The sequence below is a fragment of the Brachyhypopomus gauderio genome, unplaced genomic scaffold (genome assembly GCF_052324685.1).
Source record: "Brachyhypopomus gauderio isolate BG-103 unplaced genomic scaffold, BGAUD_0.2 sc122, whole genome shotgun sequence".
In the NCBI taxonomy this organism is placed as follows: domain Eukaryota; kingdom Metazoa; phylum Chordata; class Actinopteri; order Gymnotiformes; family Hypopomidae; genus Brachyhypopomus; species Brachyhypopomus gauderio.
The window spans coordinates 326,876-346,375 of NW_027506943.1; the positions used below are offsets into that span (position 1 = coordinate 326,876).

Sequence of the window (19,500 nt, forward strand, 5' to 3'; positions counted from 1 at the left end):
CTTGAGAACACAATGTGTGTATATATATATATATATATATATATATATATATATATATATATATATATATATATATATATATATATATATATATATATATATATATAGATAGATAGATAGATAGATAGATAGATAGATAGATAGATAGATAAAGAACGACCAATTATTTAATTTATTATTTAATTTATATATAGTATTATTAAAAGAAGGGCTGTATGTATATGTGTGGGTGGGTGTGTGTGTGTGTATGTGTGTGCGTGCGTGTGTGTGTGTATGGAGATTTCAGTTCCAATTCATTTGAATTCACATTCACTACAAAGTCTTGTGTTTCTATGTAGTTTGCACTTGTAGTCTAAAACAGACTATAAGATACAACGTTCAGCCCATCAGGTGCTCTGATCTTCTTGTTTACCAGGGGTATATTTGTTCACCTACCAGTTTCTTACATCCTGGTCACACTCAGCAAACAGTGCTCATAGCTTATGCAGCCTACAACATTTGAATCTGAACATAGTTATAGTGATTATTTGAATCAATGTCAACAGATGCAGTCATCAAGCAAATATGGAGTTATTTGTACTTATGGTTAAATATTAATTCTTAATTATTGTTAAATGGTCATGTGCAATGGTAACCTATTTAATTTTGCAATGTAATGTAACTTTAAAATGGGCCATTTTCTTTGTACATCAGTAATAATATGCCATAAGACTAGTGTCAACACCACAGTCACACACTTCAGTGCCATATGCTGCTTTTATGGTCTTAAAATAGACCTTTAATTTTAGGCACACCTTAGTGAAAAGACTTATAAAAGATCAGCCAAGAAGAATGTTAATATGCGTCATGTTTTTCCACCAAAACACGTATAATTCAAAGAAGCCAAATAGAAAAACAATGATATAAGGTTGTCGGTAAACGGATATAAGATTTTAAACATTGCTGCTATTGCCACAAATCATATTTCTGATGTTCATTCTTGATGGCTTAAACTGTACATATATATTTCTAAATAACATAAACTGGGTTTTTTCTAATGGTAACAGTATTACTGTATCCACTGCTAGATCATATCACACATATTAAGTTTACTTAAGTATACACGAACACTTGTACCACTAAATGCCGCCCCTGTTTATTCACTTGCCACAGAAAATCAAACAGACATTCAAGGGAGGGAGTATTCGTTCCTCTGCTTTGTTTGAGGTAGGTGTTAGTGAACAGCTGCAATGAAATCTTTTGCAGTGTCAGCACACAGGCATTTATTTTATTTTCCGTGACCTGATATTCTGTCAGAAATATTTTCTGTTGCGTGAATCATATTTTGCTGTGAAGAGAGACGATGGATAAAGGCAAGGATGACCCTGCACACGGGTGAGCACTGAACTGTTGGCATTCTATGCTATCTGTGTCTATTTATGTGTGAGAGAAAAAATATTAATATTTTAATATTAGATGTAACAATATTATCTCATATTTTTCCAGTAAAAATGTATTTGGGATGAAAGTGAAGAAGAAGAAGAAGAAAGCCACTAAGGCTCTGGTCTTTGCCAACAAAGGCACTAAGGGTATGACCACCAAAACAAACCAAAAACAGTGCAAAGATCTACAATGTTTCATTCGCAGTTGTACTGAAACATGAACCTTTTTAAAACCCCTTAGATGAATCTGAGATAGAAGCTCTTCCTGAAGATCCACCAGCTGTAAACCCTGAAATTCCTGAAACTGTCAGTGAACCCGACATATCTGGCTTCTTGGCATTCAGAAATCCTAGCAATACCAAGAGGTATTGAATTCTCAACTATTTCTCCATGTCAAAATGTTTTTGTGCACATAGCATTTGTTCGCAATGTTGCAAAGTGTTTTACACAAATAGCCACTTATTTGGTTGTTGAACTTTCTGTTGTATTAATAGATCCAGTCCTGCGGTCAAAATTTTGGAAAGTGATAGCAAGCCGCAGACTTTTCAGGTAGAAATATATTTACAGTTTACTTTGACTTAGAAAGGAGAATATATAAGTGTTATACTGTGTACATTCACTACCTAATGGGAAATCATTAAATACATTTTACATTTTGTGATCAATCTCCTAAGATATCCATCAATATCACAGAGGCTAGACAGCTGGTGGGGGAGAACATTGACCCCAGTGTGGTGATTGAAATTGGAGATGAAAAGAAACAAACGTCAGTAAAAGAAGGGACCAACGCACCCTTTTACAATGAGGTGACTTGGCCTTGTTTTACAATTGTTTGTATACAGATGTAAACCTAAGAAGAATTTTTCTGTGAACATTTCCATGTATTGCAAAAAACCAATACTGTTTGTTCCCCAACAGTATTTTGTGTTTGACTTCTTTGCCCATCGAGACCTCTTTTTTGACAAAGTCATTAAACTATCTGTAAGTATATAAGATCATCAGAAATTTTTTCCCTAAGTTGTCAAGATTAGATTTAGTAATGCTTTGAACATTTCCCCCCAAAAGGTGCTACATTCAAAAATCATGAAAAGCTATTGTGTGGGGACCTTCAAGATAGATGTTGGAACTGTCTACAGCCAGCCTGGTGAGCACTCCCTTATTAAAAAGAGATAGTTTTGTTTTATATAATGTCCTAATTAAGTTCTCATAACTACTATTTTCTTTTCCAGGTCATCAGTTCATCAACAAATGGGCAGCTCTTATTGATCCCACAGATATCGCCACGGGGGTCAAAGGTCACTTGAAGTGCGACATCAGTGTATCTGGAAAAGGAGATGTGTTGCCCCGTTCTCAGAAGTTTAGTGATGCTGAAGAGCAAATAGAAAAGTAATTGTGAATTATTTAATTTGCTTGTTTGTTTTAGAAAGAAAGAAATAGGAATGTACAGGGTAAGAAAGATTTATTAGAAACAAATATAATTATTATGTTATAATCTTTCAAATGTTTACTCAGCAAGTACTTGAAAGTGTTTACCCACTTTGACTCTCCAGTGACCACTCTGTTATTGATGCAGGAACCCACTTCTCCCCGAAGGGTTCCCTTCTATGCGGCCCTGGGCACGCTATTACGTGAAAGTGTACAGCGCTGAAGGTCTCCCCAGAATGAACTCTGGCCTCATGGCCAACGTGACCAAGGCATTTGTTAGTGACAATACAGCGCTTATAGATCCCTATGTCGTGGTATCATTCTTTGGCCAAGTGGTAAGTCAATTGACAGTTTAATAGACCTTAATAGAGTATTCTGGAGAATCTGAATTTGTGCAGAGGGCTCACATTACTTTTGTGTTTTTTTTACTTTCCATCTTGGTCAAATGACCAAACAGGCACGAACATCCACACAGAAGAGTACAGCAGACCCCGCATGGAATGAACAGGTGGTGTTTAAGGAGATGTTTCCACCATTGTGCCAGAGATTGAAGATCCAGGTGCTGGATGAGGGTAGCATGAACGATGTAGCCATTGGCACTCACTACATCGATTTACGCAGAATCTCCAATGACCAGGATGGAGAAAAGGGTATATATTAGTGTTAACCAGAGATTTTTTTTTTTAAGAAGACAAAAATAGTATTTTCATGCAATATATCTCCTGTCAAGTATTCTTTATGTTACATGTATTTGCTTGTTCATGTCATGCATAATTTTATTCAAAACAAATTCACAATCACCATAAATATGATTGTATCTAAGTCAATAAAATTGTTTGTTTTTTACCTAGGTTTCCTCCCCACGTTTGGCCCAGCCTGGATCAACCTTTATGGTTCTCCCCGTAGCTCCACAATGGATGATAATCAGGAGATGAATGAAGGATTAGGGGAAGGGGTGGCCTTCCGCGGGAGAATTTACATCGAGCTGGCTGTGGAAATCCTAAGTGGAGGGTCTGAGTCCAAGTCTCTTTTCTCCTTAAAGATGCCCTTTAAAGATTCCAAGGGAGGGAAATCACAGACCAAAGATCCCAAAGCTGGTACAGGCGGAGGAGAAAAGGAGGAGGAGAAAACCAAGGCCGCAGGGGCCATGGTGCTGCCTGTGGACCCCCCACAAATGGTGACAAACTCATGAAACCCCCTGTTTTTGTTACCCTCGTCTCGTTCTTGTATCCCGAATATCAGACGGCAGTCATTCATTTGCATTGCTTGTTCTTGGGTAATTTGTCTAGGTGAGTGATGAAGACTTGGACAGCTTCCTGCTCTTCGCTGCTCTATTTGAGGCAACCATGATCGACAGGAAGATTGGTGACAAACTTATCAGCTTTGAGTTCTCTATTGGTACATTATTTCACACCTGATTTCATTTGTTGCCACACTGCTACACAATAGTCTGAACCGTTTTAGCCTTGATTCGTGTGCTAAGATGTTTTTCTGCATGCTGAAATGTTACTTTGGGTATCCAGGGAACCATGGCAACTTGATAGATGGTGTACCACCAGCTCCCAAGAAGAAAGTGGGCATTGATCCTGTAAGCCAAGAAGGTAGCCCCACCGCCCCGCTGCTGGAAACCCAGCCAGCAATGCCTTGCAAGTCCACCACTCAAGCAGAGAAGCCCTTACTTGGAGATGGGATCAGGTAGATCTACTGTGCTACATGCTCTTGTTACAGAATCGAGTTTGCATTCGAATTATTTCAACACTGCTGTTTCCTTGTCTGTGCAGGAATTACTTTTATTTACCTATTTCAAATCAGAAGCCTTGCATTCATGTGTGGAGCAGCTGGGAGGACCGCACATATCGTCTTCACCATTCTAACATGCTGGATAAAATCGCTCTCATGTTTGTAAGTCAACACCCAGTTGCTTGGAGTTATATCATATGACCAAGTGATGAGTTGTATGATAACCATGTCCTGTCCGATCCAGGAAAAGGGCCTGGCCAAAGTGGCCGAGCTCGACAAGTCCATGGACGCAGTGGCAGAACGTGTTATGCGCGCTGTCTTGCAAGAGTTTTGCAAAGACATGAGGTGCGGTGGAGCTGCACGTGACCGCACGCCGTTCAGAACTGTAAAACGGTAGCCCTGATATTTGTCTAATTGATTCTATACTGTAAAAACACCTCTAGGGAGTTTGTTGTTTTTGCGGAACAGAGGATCAAAGGAAACCATCTCACCATGCTGGACAAGAAGAGACTGACCCTGTGCAGACAGGAGCTGGTGAGTGGCAAATGGTGCCATGGATGTCTGAGGTTCCACCTTCCTCCGTGTGATGTGCAGTCGTGCTCGGTGAGTGGGCGTGATGCAGCATCAGGCCGTCTATAAGTTATCCTGTCACCCTCTCTTCTTCAGGAGAGTATGATAGAGATGGCGGGGACCATCACTAAGCCCAAGAGAAGACCCCTGACAGTCAAAGAGATGTTGGAGGAGGCGCAACGGCTAAGCCAAAAAATGCGGTTTCTCGTTGAAGAGGTCATTTCACAGCTTTTCTTAGCTTTCTTCTGCACGTACATGGTTGCACAACAGATCTTTACCATCTCCAAAAACATTCTCCTCTGTCTCGCCTTGTCTTCAGCCCCAGCACACATTGCCTGATGTATTCGTTTGGATGCTGAGTAATAACAAGCGTGTGGCGTATGCCCGCATCCCTTCCCGGAACCTTCTCTACTCTCAGGACCCTGTGGAGAGAGGGAGCAGCTGTGGCAAGATCAGCACCCTGTTCCTTAAGGTACTGATCATACATAAAAACTCCATCGTTATATATATATATATATATATATATATAGCCTGATCGGCTCACACCTGGTTGTCTTGCAAGTGCACTGCAACATTATGGCTGCAAGTTAGCATTAAATAGTTTAATGCAAAGTGTAACTTCAGGTGATTTCTTGCTCAGCTTCCCGGGAAGCGCGGAGGTGGCTGGACGGTGCAAGCTAAAGTGGACGCCTACCTCTGGCTCGGCCACTCCAGAGAAACCCACCACATGCTGGAGAATCTCCCAGCAGGCTTTGAGCCTCAGCAGGGGTTGTCAGAAGAGAGTGGTGTCTCTCCACCAGAAAGCTTACTGTACAAAGGTGAGGGCCTGAGCAGGTCTACCAGTTAGAACAGTTTTCACTGAATTCAAATCGATCTGACGAAGGTTTGGTAATTGGAGCCCTCTGGTGGCCGTAAGATGCTAATGCGGCTCAGTAGTGATGGCGTCACTTTATTTCTCCAGACAAGCATGAGTTCCAGATGAGGGCTCATATGTACCAGGCACGAGGTCTCATTGCAGCAGACAGCACAGGCCTCTCAGACCCCTTTGCCAGGGTGACATTCCTCTCCAACACCCAGTCTACTGCGGTAAGCATATTTGCATTCTGAGAGTGACGTCCTACAGGCTCTTAGACACTACAGAATAACCCTGCTGTCAGGACATATATTGTAATGGATATTTAGTTTCTCAAAGAGTAATTCTATAATAAAACTGAAAACGGGCCATTCTATCCACATTTCTCTTCCCCTTTTTGTTTTAAAGTATGACTTGGGCTGAGCTACAGGCTGCAGAGATTCAAGATCATGAATGCAATGAATCCCTTTCTGTCTATTAGATCATCAACCAGACCCTTACCCCAACCTGGAACCAGATGTTGATGGTGAATAAAGTCCTTCTGTACGGAGTGCTCAGTGACCTGCAGAGCGAGCCCCCTTGTGTCATTATCGAGGTCTACGATGATGATGCTCTGGTAAGGAAGGTGGCATCAATTCACAGGGCCTGCTCATACATTTTCACATGGATTTTGAAATTCGCTGCATTAGCAATTTACAGTTCTATGGAGCAAGATGACATCACGAGAAGATCGTCATTCATGATGGTCCTTCTTAAATTCTAATATCATCTACTGCTTTTTCTTGAATTCTGGGCAGATCAAAGAGGACTGCAGTACGTCTCGACAGAACTGAATTGTTGCACATTAGTATCATGAGCCGTGTGACCCTTTGATCTTTTAACTTTACATTTAAATGGTTACTTCTTCGTAGTGAACCCCCTGAAATTCCCCCCTCCCCAGGGTAAGCCAGAGTACCTGGGCTCTACTATGGCCGTCCCAGTGGTCCGGCTGTCTAAGGAGCAGTACACGCCCCCACAGCTGCAGTACAGTCCGCTCTTCTGTGGTGGTCTCTCTGGTGGGGACATTCTTGGAGCTTTCGAGCTCATCCAGGTAACGGCCTGACTGAACTAACTGTAGCCACACTTTTAACTGTCATCTATCCAAAGGCATTTCTCCAAACTGAATACAAAAATGCCAAGGGCTAAAATGAATGCTCTCGAGGTATGAAAAGATCTGTACATTTATGTTGATGGTACTGATGTTCCTTTATCATTTGGCATTGTGCATATGTAGTATTATGTCACATTGTTATTGACTCCATGATGTACATTTGGTTTCAAAGACAGGAAAACAAGCTCTACCTGCTATAGAGAAACCAGAGGGCCTGATATACCCTGTGCCTTCATACATCCGACCTGTGCTTTGCAAGTACAGAATCGAGGTGAGTTTATTATCAACATCTAGAGTTACCGTTCACAGCATTCACAGATTTGTGTTTCGTCAGTGTTCAGGGACGCTGGGTGTAGACGCAGCAGATGTGGTGTGTACTGCATAACGGCGTGTGGCGTGTGTTTGTGCGTTAGGTTCTGTTCTGGGGTTTGAGAGAGCTGAAAAGGGTTCAGCTGCTCACTGTGGATCGACCTCAGGTCTTCATAGAGTGTGCAGGGAAAGGGGTCAACTCCTCAGTCATCCAAAGCTACAAGACCAACCCAAACTTCAGCGTGCTTGTGGACTCCTTTGATGTGGTAATGCTAGCTGGTGCAGGAGTGATGTTCTCGTAATCTGCTGCACCCTGCACGTGCTGCGTGGCTTTGCCCTGTGCTGATGGGTTCCTGACGTGTTTTGTGTTGCTTCTCCCCAGAATTTGCGATGATCTCTGTGTCTCTCCAGCTTCTTCTGCTCCTGTGTGCAGGAACTGCCTGAGAATGAGTACCTCCACCCACCTCTCAGCATCACCGTGGTAGACTGGAGAGCTTTTGGAAGGAGCACGTTGGTGGGAACCCATGTCATCAACAACCTAAGCCTGTTCAAGTACACCCCTTCATTACTGCCCCCTCCCAGACCACAGACCCCGGAGCAACTCCAAATAGAGCGTAACAAGACTTCATAACTTATCAACACTTTCAAACCTGAACTTCTCATGATGATGGTTGCAGTGCATCTATGAATTTCCTTCGTGTCATTTGTTTTGAATGTGTGATGATTTCTAGCCTCACCCCAACCAGAGGAGTTCTCACAGACACAAGCACAGACCAGTGAGGACATTTACATCGATATAGAAAAGGAGGAGCTATGCCCACCTGAACCGGTGACTAAGCCAGTACCGCAGGACAAGGTATTGAGTTAAAGAGAAAACACACACACACACACCCACACACACACGTTCTTAGTTTTGACCCTTCCACAGGACAAAGAGTCTAAGAAGAGCATGAGAAGGTCTACTAAAAGGAAGAAACGCACAGCCGCTGATGAGTCTGCTGACAACGTGATAGACTGGTGGTCTAAGTACTATGCTTCAGTAGAGAAGATACAAGCGGTCAGATGAAACCCTTCTAACCAATACATTCATACATTCAAAACATTGGTCCTTTCTGTTCTGCATGTTAATGTGTGACATTTTCATTTGTAGGCCAAACAAAGAGAAACCAATCCTTTCGATAACCTGTACGAAGCTGGTAAGACACAATTTGAGTTCATCAGTTCTTCACTCAAATGATCAATCTCTAAAGAACGTGTAAGTGATGATAATGTGAATTTCACACATTTTGGCCATGGATAAACAGGTGTTGTAATGTATTGCAGCATCTCCACTACAGCACTTGATTTCAGATGGAATAAGCACTATGGGTAAGACAAGCAGGACAGACCTGCCTCTGCATGCTTCTAGTTTGTGTGGTGGGCAAAACGACTTAATGTAGTCAGGCACTAAGATTTCAGCTTGTACTGTACAGCTCAATGTCATTCACTAAAATGTGAAGAAAGGATAGAGCACAGAACATCCTACTGAACATCATAACTCTGTGCTCGCTAACTTCGTTCAGTGGATCATATTTAAACTTAATTTGAAAGGTTAACCATAACTTGTGGTGCTGCTTTCTTACCTTTAAGCTTCGGGAATGAAAGACAAGAAAAAGCTGATTAGCGTCAAGAAGCTGACTGATCAGCCCAAGGTCGCGACCTTAACGGTAAACTTTTGTACTTCTATTATCATTAATCTTTGGGTCTGTGGTTTTAGCACTTGCCTGATGTAAAATGACATACGCCATTACATCTATCCTCTGAAGATATATGACAAAGAGCTGGAAGCAGAGTTTGGACCTTTTGATGACTGGGTTAAAACCTTTGAACTGTACCGTGGCAAGGCCAACGAGGAAGAGGCCTCTAACGTTGAGAGGTTCATTGGGAAATTCAAGGTGAGCCAATGTTGCGTGATAGCACTGACATGTGCATAGACCAAGACTGAATACATTTTCTGTTCAAACATAAATGTTTCTTCTCCAGGGCGGATTCTGTTTGTATAAGGTTCCAGACAGTGATGATAATGGATGCGCAGAACCAGTAGAGTATAAGATAAACCAAGGAGTTCCACCCAACACTGCTGTGGATGTCATTATTCGAGTATATGTTGTTTCAGTAAGTTCCCACCAAACTTGTTCAGGAACATAAACACTTCTATCAACAGAAATAGTTAGCTAGTCTACTAAAATAATGGGTGTAGGTGTAAAAAAGGTGTAAAATAATAGTGATTAGGTAATAAATGGATACTAGATGGTATCTAACAGTTTACTCATTATGTGTAAAATCGTTAAATGTCTGCATTGTGCTAACTTACCTGGCTGAATTGAATTAACCTCTGATTAACCTGATTAACTCTGATTAGTGTCTGCTAATCTGTAATCACAGATTAGCAGACACAGTAAACTGTGGTTTATATAAAACAAATTAATAGTAATTTTTTTGTCTTTCTTTACTTAAGTACATTTCAAAGTCAAATCTTTTACTATTTACTCCACTACATTACACGAAATCTGTCATTCAGGCTTTGTGTGTTCATTAAAAAAGTTACGTCAAAACAAACACGGGAAACACACGCACCAGTCAGGGTTTGGTTCAACAGCAGTGCAACAGCATTAAATTTAGGGACAACATATTACTACATAAAACTGTAAAAGAAACTGTAACTCCACAAAACCCATGGCCTTATCTCAGTGAGATTCTTTGAAGTAGTCAAAAAATAAATAAATAAAAGATGGTCAGAGGGCTGCATGTGGCCCGTGGACCGTACAATGCCCATGTCTGGTATACATTGTTCGCTAGCTAGCTAGTTATTTGTTTTACCATAGTTCATAGTATTTGGAGCTTCCAGCTACCTAAATACATTGACATTGTGAAATAATAATTCAAATATTGAATACATTAGAAAACAAATTCTGTTTTGACAGGTTTTGCATGTAGAGCATGGTGCTAAATATTAGAGCTTTTACTTTTACTTTCAGTACTTAAATACATTTAAATGCCAAAACTTTTGTACTTTAACTCAAGTAGAAGACTAAAGGGAGGACTTCTGCTTGTACTGGAGTAATGTTTTACCTTGGGTATCTGTACTTTAACTCAAGTACGTGGTTTGTGTACTTCATCCACCACTGCTTCAAACATCCTGTTAGGCATTCAACCTCCACCCAGCCGATCCTGATGGGAAGGCAGATCCTTACATTGTGCTAAAACTTGGGAAAACAGAAATCAAGGACAGAGACAACTACATCCCAAAACAATTGAATCCAGTATTTGGCAGGTAGAAATCCTACTAACTAATCAATGTATTAAGGATGTTGTACAAATGAACATGTGACTTTTCTCCAGTGTTATACATTCTCTCTCTCAATCAGGTCCTTTGAAATTCAGGCTTCCTTTCCCAAGGAATCATTACTGAGCGTTCTGATCTATGACTTTGATCTTGTTGGTGGTGATGATCTGATTGGCGAAACACGAATAGACCTGGAGAACCGGTTTTACAGCAGACACCGTGCCACCTGTGGTATATCCACTGAATACGCTGCGTGAGTACCAGATTTCATCATTTTCAAACTTTCCTAAAAGATGTCTAATAATGACTTTTCTTTCTTTTCCATTCCCCACAATGTCTTTATATGGTGTCATTCACCTGAGATGCTTATTTGTTCTAGTGAGGGCTACAACGCCTGGAGAGACTCCATTAAACCAACCGACCTGCTACTCAAGCTTTGCAAGGAAAACAGACTTGCTACACCTCAATTCACTCCTGGAAAAATCACCATTGGTGAAAAAGTCTACACTGGCAAAACTGTCTTTATAGATGAAGGTAACTATAATCCCAGATTTGGGTTCCTGGGGACGTCAAAGTTCTTCTTGTAGCGACGGCTGAGTGCTGTGTGGCCACTGTGCTTTCGTTCATTTCAGATCAGACAGTGGAGTCCTATGAGCATTTGGCTCTGAAGGTTCTGCACAGATGGGAAGAAATGCCAGGTGTGGGCTGCAAGCTGGTACCTGAACACATTGAGACCCGCGCTCTCTACATAAAGGAGAAACCTGGCATTGACCAGGTGATTCTTATCTGCATTAACCAAATTCATGGGTCTCCTTTGAATTTTCATATGACAGTGTGCCTAATCTCTATCTTACTACTAAATGCCATGTATTCAAGTCCATCATTATCTGTTTAGAGATCAAAGCACCACTGCATACAGGTTATCATAAATGGTCCTCGGTGGGTGAATAAATCTTCTGTTCTGCTACCACCCTGAGCCATGATATATACATGTATCTACACACCTTACATACTCCTTTGAACAGATAAGCGTATATATCAGAGAGATATATGATGACTAGGTTCAACAGATTATCTACCCTCCCTTTATCTAGGAGTCAGGCGTGATGACAAGGTGGCCAACCAGTCCCATTTATTATTTCATCAACAACAAGGGACAGAGGGTCGAGTAAACTTTAAATCATTGTGGTCTTAGAAATTATTTTAAGATGCATTATAGCTTTAGCTCTCCTGGAGATGGTTGAGGTATTTATGGTCTCAGTCATTTTGTAGCATAAGCTAAGCTAAGCTGAGCTATTATCAGGGTTTGATTAGTCTGATGATTGAATTGGATTAGGCAGGAATTATTAGATTTTCTTTTATTGTAATGTGGATCATCTGGTGATGCCTGAACCAGGTAAATAGTTTAAAGCTGAAGATGTGTGTGTGTTCACACTAGGGTCAGCTGATGATGTGGGTAGATATGTTTCCTATGGACATGCCTCGCCCCGGGCCTCCTGTGGATATCTCCCCTCGCAAGCCCAAAGGGTAATGTTGCTCATTTACTAGCAAATAAGCCACATCTTTAACAATATCTATGAGCTCGGGACTCACCAGTGTACTTTATTTTTGATTTATCAAGATATGAACTTAGGATCATAATCTGGAACACGGAAGATGTCATTTTGGAAGACACCAATTTCATAACGGGGCAACAGTCAAGTGACATCTACGTTAAAGGGTGAATAACGCTTGTGCACCTGTCCGTACACTGTCACACCCCTGAGAATCGACATGTGCAGAGATGTGGTCTGCAGCTCACTCTTCTCTCTATATGTGCCCAGGTGGCTAAAGGGTCTGGAAGATGATGGTCAGGAAACGGACGTCCATTACAATTCTCTGACCGGCGAAGGCAACTTCAACTGGCGCTTCGTCTTTCCGTTCTTCTACCTTCCAGCTGAGAAGGTGGTGGTGATCAGCAAGCGGGATAGCATCTTCTCCCTGGACAAGACCGAGCAGAAGCTGCCTGCTGTCTTAGTGCTGCAGGTGTGGGACTTCGAGAGGCTGTCTTCAGACGACTTCCTGGGTACGATTTATAGTACACTACACCACATAACGAGGGGAGTTAGTTTCTTGCCATCAGAACAAGTTTACCAGTTTTATTTTAACAAAAGTTGTTTTGAGTTTTGTAAACGACAAGATGCTGTGTTTCGATTCCTCCAGGCTCAATAGAGCTGGACCTGCACGGGTTCCCCCGTGGTGCCAAAACAGCGAAAGAATGTAAGATGGAGATGATGAAAGACAACACTGAGCCCATCTCCATCTTCCAGCAGAAACGCTCCAAAGGCTGGTGGCCCTTTGTGAAATCCGAGGAACTCACAGTACGTGAATGCTTGTCAGAGTCATTAATGCTGTTGTTACAAAACTGAGACTTTAATGTTTAATGTTATTACCACTGTAGGGGAAAGTGGAGGCCGAGTTCCATCTGGTGACAGCTGAGGAAGCGGAGAAGAACCCAGTAGGTCGCGCACGCAAGGAGCCAGAGCCTCTAGAAAAACCCAAGTAAGGTCAACACTACACCTACGTCCACACATGACATACGTTTATGGAAACAAAATCATTAGCCTGAGAAGGTGATTCTATTACCGTTACTGCTAAAATTCTTCTTCATATTGTAGTTACATTTTTACACCTTACAGAGCTTGGAGGTTTTTTTTCCTTATACTTCTAATCTTTTTTTTATTCTAGTCGACCAGATACCACCTTTTCCTGGTTTGTGAACCCCTTTAAGTGTTTCTTCCATCTGATCTGGAACAACTATAAGAAGTACATTATTTGTGCCTTGGTGTTGCTGATCTTGGCTTTGTTCCTGGCCTTACTCTTCTACACCCTGCCTGGAGCCATCAGCAACAGGATCGTCAGTGGCTGATTCATCACTTTAGCTAAAGAACAGTTTGGTTGCCAACATAAAAATGTTATTTTATAGTTAAGTCATTAATTTACTCACTAATCGAGTGGATCTAATTTATTAAAACACTAATGAATCTGCTTAAATCACCTTGTTCATGTCATCAAGCTCGAGATGTTAGCCTATGCTAAACATAGGAAACTAATGCCAAGCTGTTATATATCATTATATAAAAATATAATTACATTTATACATTTTAACTGTGTATTACCATATCACTGAATGCATGCATTAACATTTCCATTGGATACATTAACTGGAAAATAGGGTGTTTTATTAATAATTTATTGACATAATTAATGAAGCTTTTTTTAAAAGAAGTATAACAACTTACATTTGTTTTTGGTTTTTTTAAAAGACATTGATAGTGTTTTCAATAAAAACTGAATTGAACCTAGAAATCATCTCATCACTACTTTGACTCTCTGTCTAAATGTAAGCATTCAGATGTCCATCACTCATCTGCTACTGACACAAAAAAGCCAGTGTTGTATGAAGACAAAACCACTCAAATACAAAAAAAAAAAGTGATTTGTTTTTCAGTTATTCACTTTAACTGTTCTCCAGTTCAAATCCCTGTCATTTTCGGCTTGGTCCTCTGGCTGTCCTAGGACACTGAGCAGGCTGCAGCACCTCCGGTAAGTGTCTGTGTATGGTGTGTCCCTTTAGCTGTGCTAGCTAGCACCGAGCACCCGAGTACACCTGGAGGACAGTAATAACCTCCCCTTTAACTCCTGCGACCGCGTGCATGTAGTTCTAACGGTGCTGACACGGCCGCTCTGTGAACAGCACTGATTCCAGGTGCTTTAACCTTTCCAGCAGGAACAGGACTCAACAGCTTCCCTCACAGCAACGTGTGTTGTATGCAGGGTTTTTCAACGACATCCCCCCTCAGGAGCAAGTGTTAGCTTACTAGTACATAAGACTCGTTACCACTCTTCTTTTTGAAAAAATCTTATTTTCACACACTTCAAGGTACATATGTCATAAATAATGTTTTCACTGTCACAAACTCATGTACACATCATGCCCCATCATGGCTGGGAGCCAGTGGTGGGATTTCTCCGCTATGGGAACGTACTGGGACCAGGCTGCATTTGTCCCTCCGCCATGCCGAGTCTCTGTGCCACCAGGAGAGGCCCGGGCCCCATCTGCAGGGCCAAGGAGGACGGCCCCGCGTCACCCGGTCCGAAGCCCCCCGGCTGGACGGCCGCCCCGCCCCCACGCCTCCGAGCGTTGCGCTGGGCGCAGAGCACCTGCGCCGGTTGGCCGCTCAGCTGGGCCGCCTGGGACATGAGGCAGGCCTGGAGCTTGCGCTTGGCCCTCCAGCGTGCCACCCGCAGGCGGGTCTTCTCCCTGCGCTCCTTCACCAGGTCGGCCAGCAGGGCCTGGGGCAGCGTCTGCTCCAGCGCGCGCCTCCGCGTCTCGCTGCGTCGACGCACCTCCGTCCTCTTGCGCTTGTACTCCTCATACAGGTTCAGGTCCTTGGCCCACACACATCCCTGTCTCTGGCCACCAGCCATGGCCAGCTGGGACTCGCCATCTGAAAATGAGAGAGAGAGAGGAACCCTGGTTAATTAGCTCCTGTGCACAGTGTGTACTACCTTTCATCTAGAAAAACACTTGCCTCGTCAGAAACATGCAGTACTACTGTGGGTCCTTCTGTGCACCATCACTAACGGTTTGTGCTCATAAAGTAGACTTGCAGTTAACACTGGACAAATGATCTGTTTATGTAAATGACTATGTAAATAATCACTTTCTATGTAAAATGTATATATATAAAATCAGACACAGTAAACATCTGTCCTGATATAATAAATTTAATTGAAGAAAAAAATATATATTTTGCACACAACAATATATGGTATATTCCGGACATGTGACATTTTAATTCAAACAAAAATGAGGACACCTACAACAACTGAATGCATTATTTACTTGCTAAAACACAAAAAAACATTAAGTTGCTTAAAGTCGACCGACTGAGTGCACAAAATGAGGTCTTAAAATGTTAATCCACTCCCAGATAGCAGCGGTGAAATCTAAGTACTGACAGGTGATGCTAGAGAAACTTGAACAGCGTCTTAAGAATGGCTAAACATTCATGATCTGGTCCCTTCTCCTCTGACGCTGTTTGGCTGCCAGCCAAATCTGCCGGAGTCTTAACCTCTTTTCCATGGGGAGAAAGATACTGGACTTTACCCCATCTTGTGCCTTTCTCTCCCGATACCTGAAGAGGAATAAAACAACACGGGTTAAATTTTTATCTACTTTTTAATATTGTATTGGCTTTCAAAGATGAACAATTACAAAACAAGTTTGCTCGCCTCTGTAGGGGTTAAACATTTCAGGGCTATGAGTTAACAGTAAAAAAAATTAAAATGGCACAGTTAAGAATCTTCCACTCAGAGCAGACGAAATGGTTAACCTTCGCCTCCTCTCCTCCAACATGGCTGCTCGTCTCACAGGATCCGAGTTGATTCTCTCTCTGTATCGCCTGGTTTTCTCTGCGTTGGTCATTGGATTATCTAAAAAATAAGTGTCATCTTATTTATTTAGAACAATTACAACAATTATAACTATTTTACTACAACTGAATTATAAAAAGAGTCACAGTATCCTAGGAGAAAATGATTCAAAATACTCAGTCACTGATGCACCACTACCTGAACTTCTGCAAATTCTCATTATTGTTCATATTCATATTTAAATGCAAAACAGTGTGTTATTCAGTTTATTTCAGAATGTCTTAATTCTACCATGGCACTGGGAAAATGGGATTTACTGCAGAGAAACACTCACCTCTGTTTCTACTTCTGGTCCTGAACTCCTTAAAGTTCCTGGTTGCATGGAGACCTCAAACCAGCAAGAGTCTTCATGTCAGTGCCCGTTTATAAACGAAGGTTTCACATCGCATCATACGATATTGTTTATGAAGCAGAGAGGCGATCGCCTGGATAATAAGTGGCCTTACTGCATAGTTTAGGGACTGGATTATAAATGTTTATGTATTTCAAAATATAAACAACTCAAACCATTAGCTAAATTTACTTTGAGTTATTTTAAAAAGTTCACCTAACTTGAAAAATGCATTTATTTGGTCCTTTTTAGGCTTCAAAATATTTTTCAATATTATGTGTAATGTGAGATTTGGAGAAATATTTCACTTGGATTTTGATAGTACCATTCAGATTTAGTAGAAACTAAGTTCTAGCTCCTAAAAATATCTCGTTTGCTTTTAATATTGCCTGTGTAAAACATCAGACTGCTTTTCTTTCTCACCCCAAAATAAATTTTTGTATTAATTTTGTATTTTTGTAATTTTAAAATGCTAACATTCTGATTTTAAAAACCAAGTCTCTTGGCAATGTTTTTGTATCCACTTCATGTAATAACATTTTAATTGGTGAATGGCTTTTAGAGATTTGAAACTTGAATTGCTTCAGATCCCTGGATTGCAACACTGCCCTTTTGAAAAACTGTGACTTTGTTAAACTTCTCTGGGATTATCCATTTCTCTTCAGAACAATATCACTTTAGGACACCTTACTTCTCAAGGTACAAGTCGTGCAGAGATTTTCACAAAATTGGTGCCACTCCCCTAGTTTGTTTCACCTAATAAATGCCCTTGGTTGGCTGACATGTCCATTAACAACAGCAAGAGAGGACCAGAGGCACAAATGATAATCAAATGTTTACATATGAGTAAACTGGTCCACAGTGATCTCACAGACTCCTGTAATAAGTGAAATAAAAATATGAAAGGGGGAGAGAATGCTGAGGTCCGACTCACATGCGATTGGGTCCATACTCATGTAGGCTGGCTCCGTGATTGAAGGGCATGAAATCTGGTGACACTGTTGGGCCACAGGCAGGTCCAGGGAGATGCTGGGCCCTCCTTCTGCCGCATGCTGAGAGAGCTCCAGCCTGGGACAGTCCGCCGTGGATGAATTGATGGCTTCTGCTGGCTCCTCCTTCACCTGGACAATTTCCACTTCAGCTTCCTCCTGTTTGACCTTGAAAGGAGACCCTTCGCAGTCTGCTGCTGGCATGCTGAATGCCTCCCTCGGATTGGATGCAGGGAGGAGGCTGGGGTCTAGTGTATCAGTGTGCTCCACCTCTGAGGAAGACGGAGGAGTCTGACCCCACAAAGGATCGTTGCTCTCTGCTACCAAGCCTCTGCTTCCAATCATGGTGGTATTTGCAGTTTCTGGTACAAATCACGCATGCAAACACACACACACAAACAAACACAAATGTTTAATTCACCATGCCTAATCATGTACAAACCACACGCACACACACATATATATATTTCATACCTTTCACTGATCCCAAATGCATTTTTGATCCTTGAATCTCTTCGTTGCAAATCTCAGGATTTGTGTAGCCCTCGCTTGGGATGGGTTCTTGGATTACATTATGGGACTTGGGCAAGTTTAGCTGTTTCTCCCATATTGGTTCTTCAATAAGACCTGGATCTGGGTTACGTGGTTTCGGCCCAGTGTTCTGAACTTCACAGGTTGACAGGTGATTTGTGGGGCCCCTCCTGGGCTGCAGCCCTGGAGCAGCTGCGGCGTCTCTCGCGTGGTTCGCACCCACATTGTGCGCCGTGTCAAACTGAGTCAGCATATGTCTGTGATTGGTGAAGGTCTGTCTGTCGTTTTTAGCTTTCGCGGTCATGGCGTTAACATATTTCCTCATGGACTTCATTTGACACCGCGACATCTCCAACATGTTCCTGATGTTCTCGTTCTCTCTATCTTTGGCGGTCATTTCTCTCCTGAATTCCTCGAACTTGACACTGACCACCCGGATCATCTCCCCTAACACGGTCTCCACTGCCGCGTTCACCGCCTTCTCGATCACTACCCCCATCTGGCCTCTCATCAGAGAGATGGTCAAATTTACATCCATTGTAAATATATGAAATTATATGTAAAACGGCAGTCGCGAGAAGTAAAAGTAAAAAGCAGCGCCAGCGGGACGGTGACCACAGGATGGTTGTAGCGGTCTCGCTGCAGCTTCACCTCAGCGCTGTCGCCCGTCTAGCTAACGTTAGCTAGCTCGCTCATTTGCTTGTTAGCAACCTTCTTTAACGTATTGTTAAAATGTACTTTCTTTGCTTTCAGTGTTACATTTATCACAGACATAAACACAACGTACGTTTCGAAGGAATTAAACTGCAACTGTCAGACTAAGGCCGAATATCTGTCTGAAAAAGTAGCTACCAAGTCCTTGTTGTCTAGGTGCCACAGGCAAAGAAAACAAAACAATAAAAAGACCGGACGTAATCAACTTCCGCTTTCTCTTGCTCTTGCTCAAGAGCGAAGTGGGTTCAACACAGGAAAGCACTGCAGTGCCATCTACTGGACATAACTAGCAGCACAGGAACGGAGCATCACTAACATGAGCGCAACACGTTTTATTCACCGCGTCAGTTTTGATACTTTGACACGTGATATTCCAAAACAGCGTCGTGTGAATTTATTTGCACCTTTATGTTCTTATCTCTTATTTCTTTAGATTTATTGCTACCCAATTATGTGATACGAACAATTATACCATCTCAGTCCATGATGGAAAATTAACTTAATGCATAAATTAGGTTAAAATTAAATAAATAAATAAATAAATAAATAGAAATTAAATTAAATAAATACATTTAAATAGGTTAAAATGAACTATTATTAACTGTCCACAAGTGTGGACACCATGCATGGAAGGGTTAATGAAGATTAGACATTTTGAGATATG

General features: G+C 41.7%; 2 protein-coding genes across 5 annotated transcripts; one reads left to right on the forward strand and one right to left on the reverse strand.

The window, feature by feature from the left end:
• Nucleotides 1-244: 244 nt before the first annotated feature.
• On the forward strand, nucleotides 245-14,036 carry fer1l6 (fer-1 like family member 6). The gene is made up of 42 exons (XM_076993806.1): nucleotides 245-1,374; nucleotides 1,486-1,568; nucleotides 1,663-1,786; nucleotides 1,916-1,970; nucleotides 2,096-2,227; nucleotides 2,340-2,402; nucleotides 2,487-2,565; nucleotides 2,651-2,807; nucleotides 2,995-3,181; nucleotides 3,304-3,496; nucleotides 3,698-4,023; nucleotides 4,136-4,244; nucleotides 4,370-4,541; nucleotides 4,628-4,748; nucleotides 4,831-4,931; nucleotides 5,030-5,120; nucleotides 5,253-5,372; nucleotides 5,476-5,628; nucleotides 5,797-5,974; nucleotides 6,118-6,242; nucleotides 6,491-6,625; nucleotides 6,950-7,099; nucleotides 7,332-7,430; nucleotides 7,573-7,734; nucleotides 7,902-8,082; nucleotides 8,200-8,324; nucleotides 8,397-8,525; nucleotides 8,619-8,664; nucleotides 8,792-8,836; nucleotides 9,098-9,174; nucleotides 9,274-9,402; nucleotides 9,491-9,622; nucleotides 10,654-10,781; nucleotides 10,876-11,046; nucleotides 11,173-11,327; nucleotides 11,426-11,568; nucleotides 12,232-12,320; nucleotides 12,415-12,513; nucleotides 12,617-12,858; nucleotides 12,996-13,153; nucleotides 13,234-13,334; nucleotides 13,521-14,036. Exons 1-42 carry the CDS (start codon nucleotides 1,343-1,345, stop codon nucleotides 13,699-13,701), a joined length of 5,478 nt encoding a protein of 1,825 aa, XP_076849921.1. The 5' UTR covers nucleotides 245-1,342; the 3' UTR covers nucleotides 13,702-14,036.
• Nucleotides 14,037-14,129: 93 nt separating this feature from the next.
• On the reverse strand, nucleotides 14,130-19,056 carry LOC143498899 (uncharacterized). Of its 4 annotated transcripts, XM_076993809.1 has the most exons (6): nucleotides 18,066-19,055; nucleotides 17,537-17,953; nucleotides 16,546-16,599; nucleotides 16,172-16,271; nucleotides 15,946-15,973; nucleotides 15,068-15,283 (listed from the first exon to the last, which is right to left on the reverse strand). In XM_076993809.1, the coding sequence occupies exons 1-6, from the start codon at nucleotides 18,658-18,660 to the stop codon at nucleotides 15,218-15,220; spliced, it is 1,260 nt and encodes a 419-aa protein (XP_076849924.1). In that variant the 5' UTR covers nucleotides 18,661-19,055; the 3' UTR covers nucleotides 15,068-15,217. The 4 variants fall into 4 exon arrangements, with proteins under 4 accessions (XP_076849922.1, XP_076849924.1, XP_076849923.1 ...); XM_076993808.1 differs by lacking the exon at nucleotides 15,068-15,283 and having other exon boundaries at nucleotides 15,290-15,973; nucleotides 18,066-19,054; XM_076993811.1 differs by lacking the exons at nucleotides 15,068-15,283; nucleotides 16,546-16,599 and having other exon boundaries at nucleotides 15,290-15,973.
• Nucleotides 19,057-19,500: the final 444 nt, after the last annotated feature.

What these genes read in the sequence shown, in the direction of transcription:
- fer1l6 (XM_076993806.1), top strand. Translation starts at nt 1,343, where the DNA reads ATGGATAAAGGCAAGGATGACCCTGCACACGG. An exon ending in CAGCTTTGAGTTCTCTATTG is followed by an intron (nt 4,245 to 4,369) that starts GTACATTATTTC and finishes TTGGGTATCCAG; the next exon opens with GGAACCATGGCAACTTGATA. An exon ending in AGAAAGCTTACTGTACAAAG is followed by an intron (nt 5,975 to 6,117) that starts GTGAGGGCCTGA and finishes TTATTTCTCCAG; the next exon opens with ACAAGCATGAGTTCCAGATG.
- LOC143498899 (XM_076993807.1), bottom strand. Translation starts at nt 18,660, where the DNA reads ATGGATGTAAATTTGACCATCTCTCTGATGAGAGGCCAGATGGGGGTA. An exon ending in GCATTTGGGATCAGTGAAAG is followed by an intron (nt 17,954 to 18,065) that starts GTATGAAATATA and finishes GATTTGTACCAG; the next exon opens with AAACTGCAAATACCACCATG. An exon ending in GAGTATGGACCCAATCGCAT is followed by an intron (nt 15,284 to 17,536) that starts GTGAGTCGGACC and finishes TCTCATTTTCAG; the next exon opens with ATGGCGAGTCCCAGCTGGCC.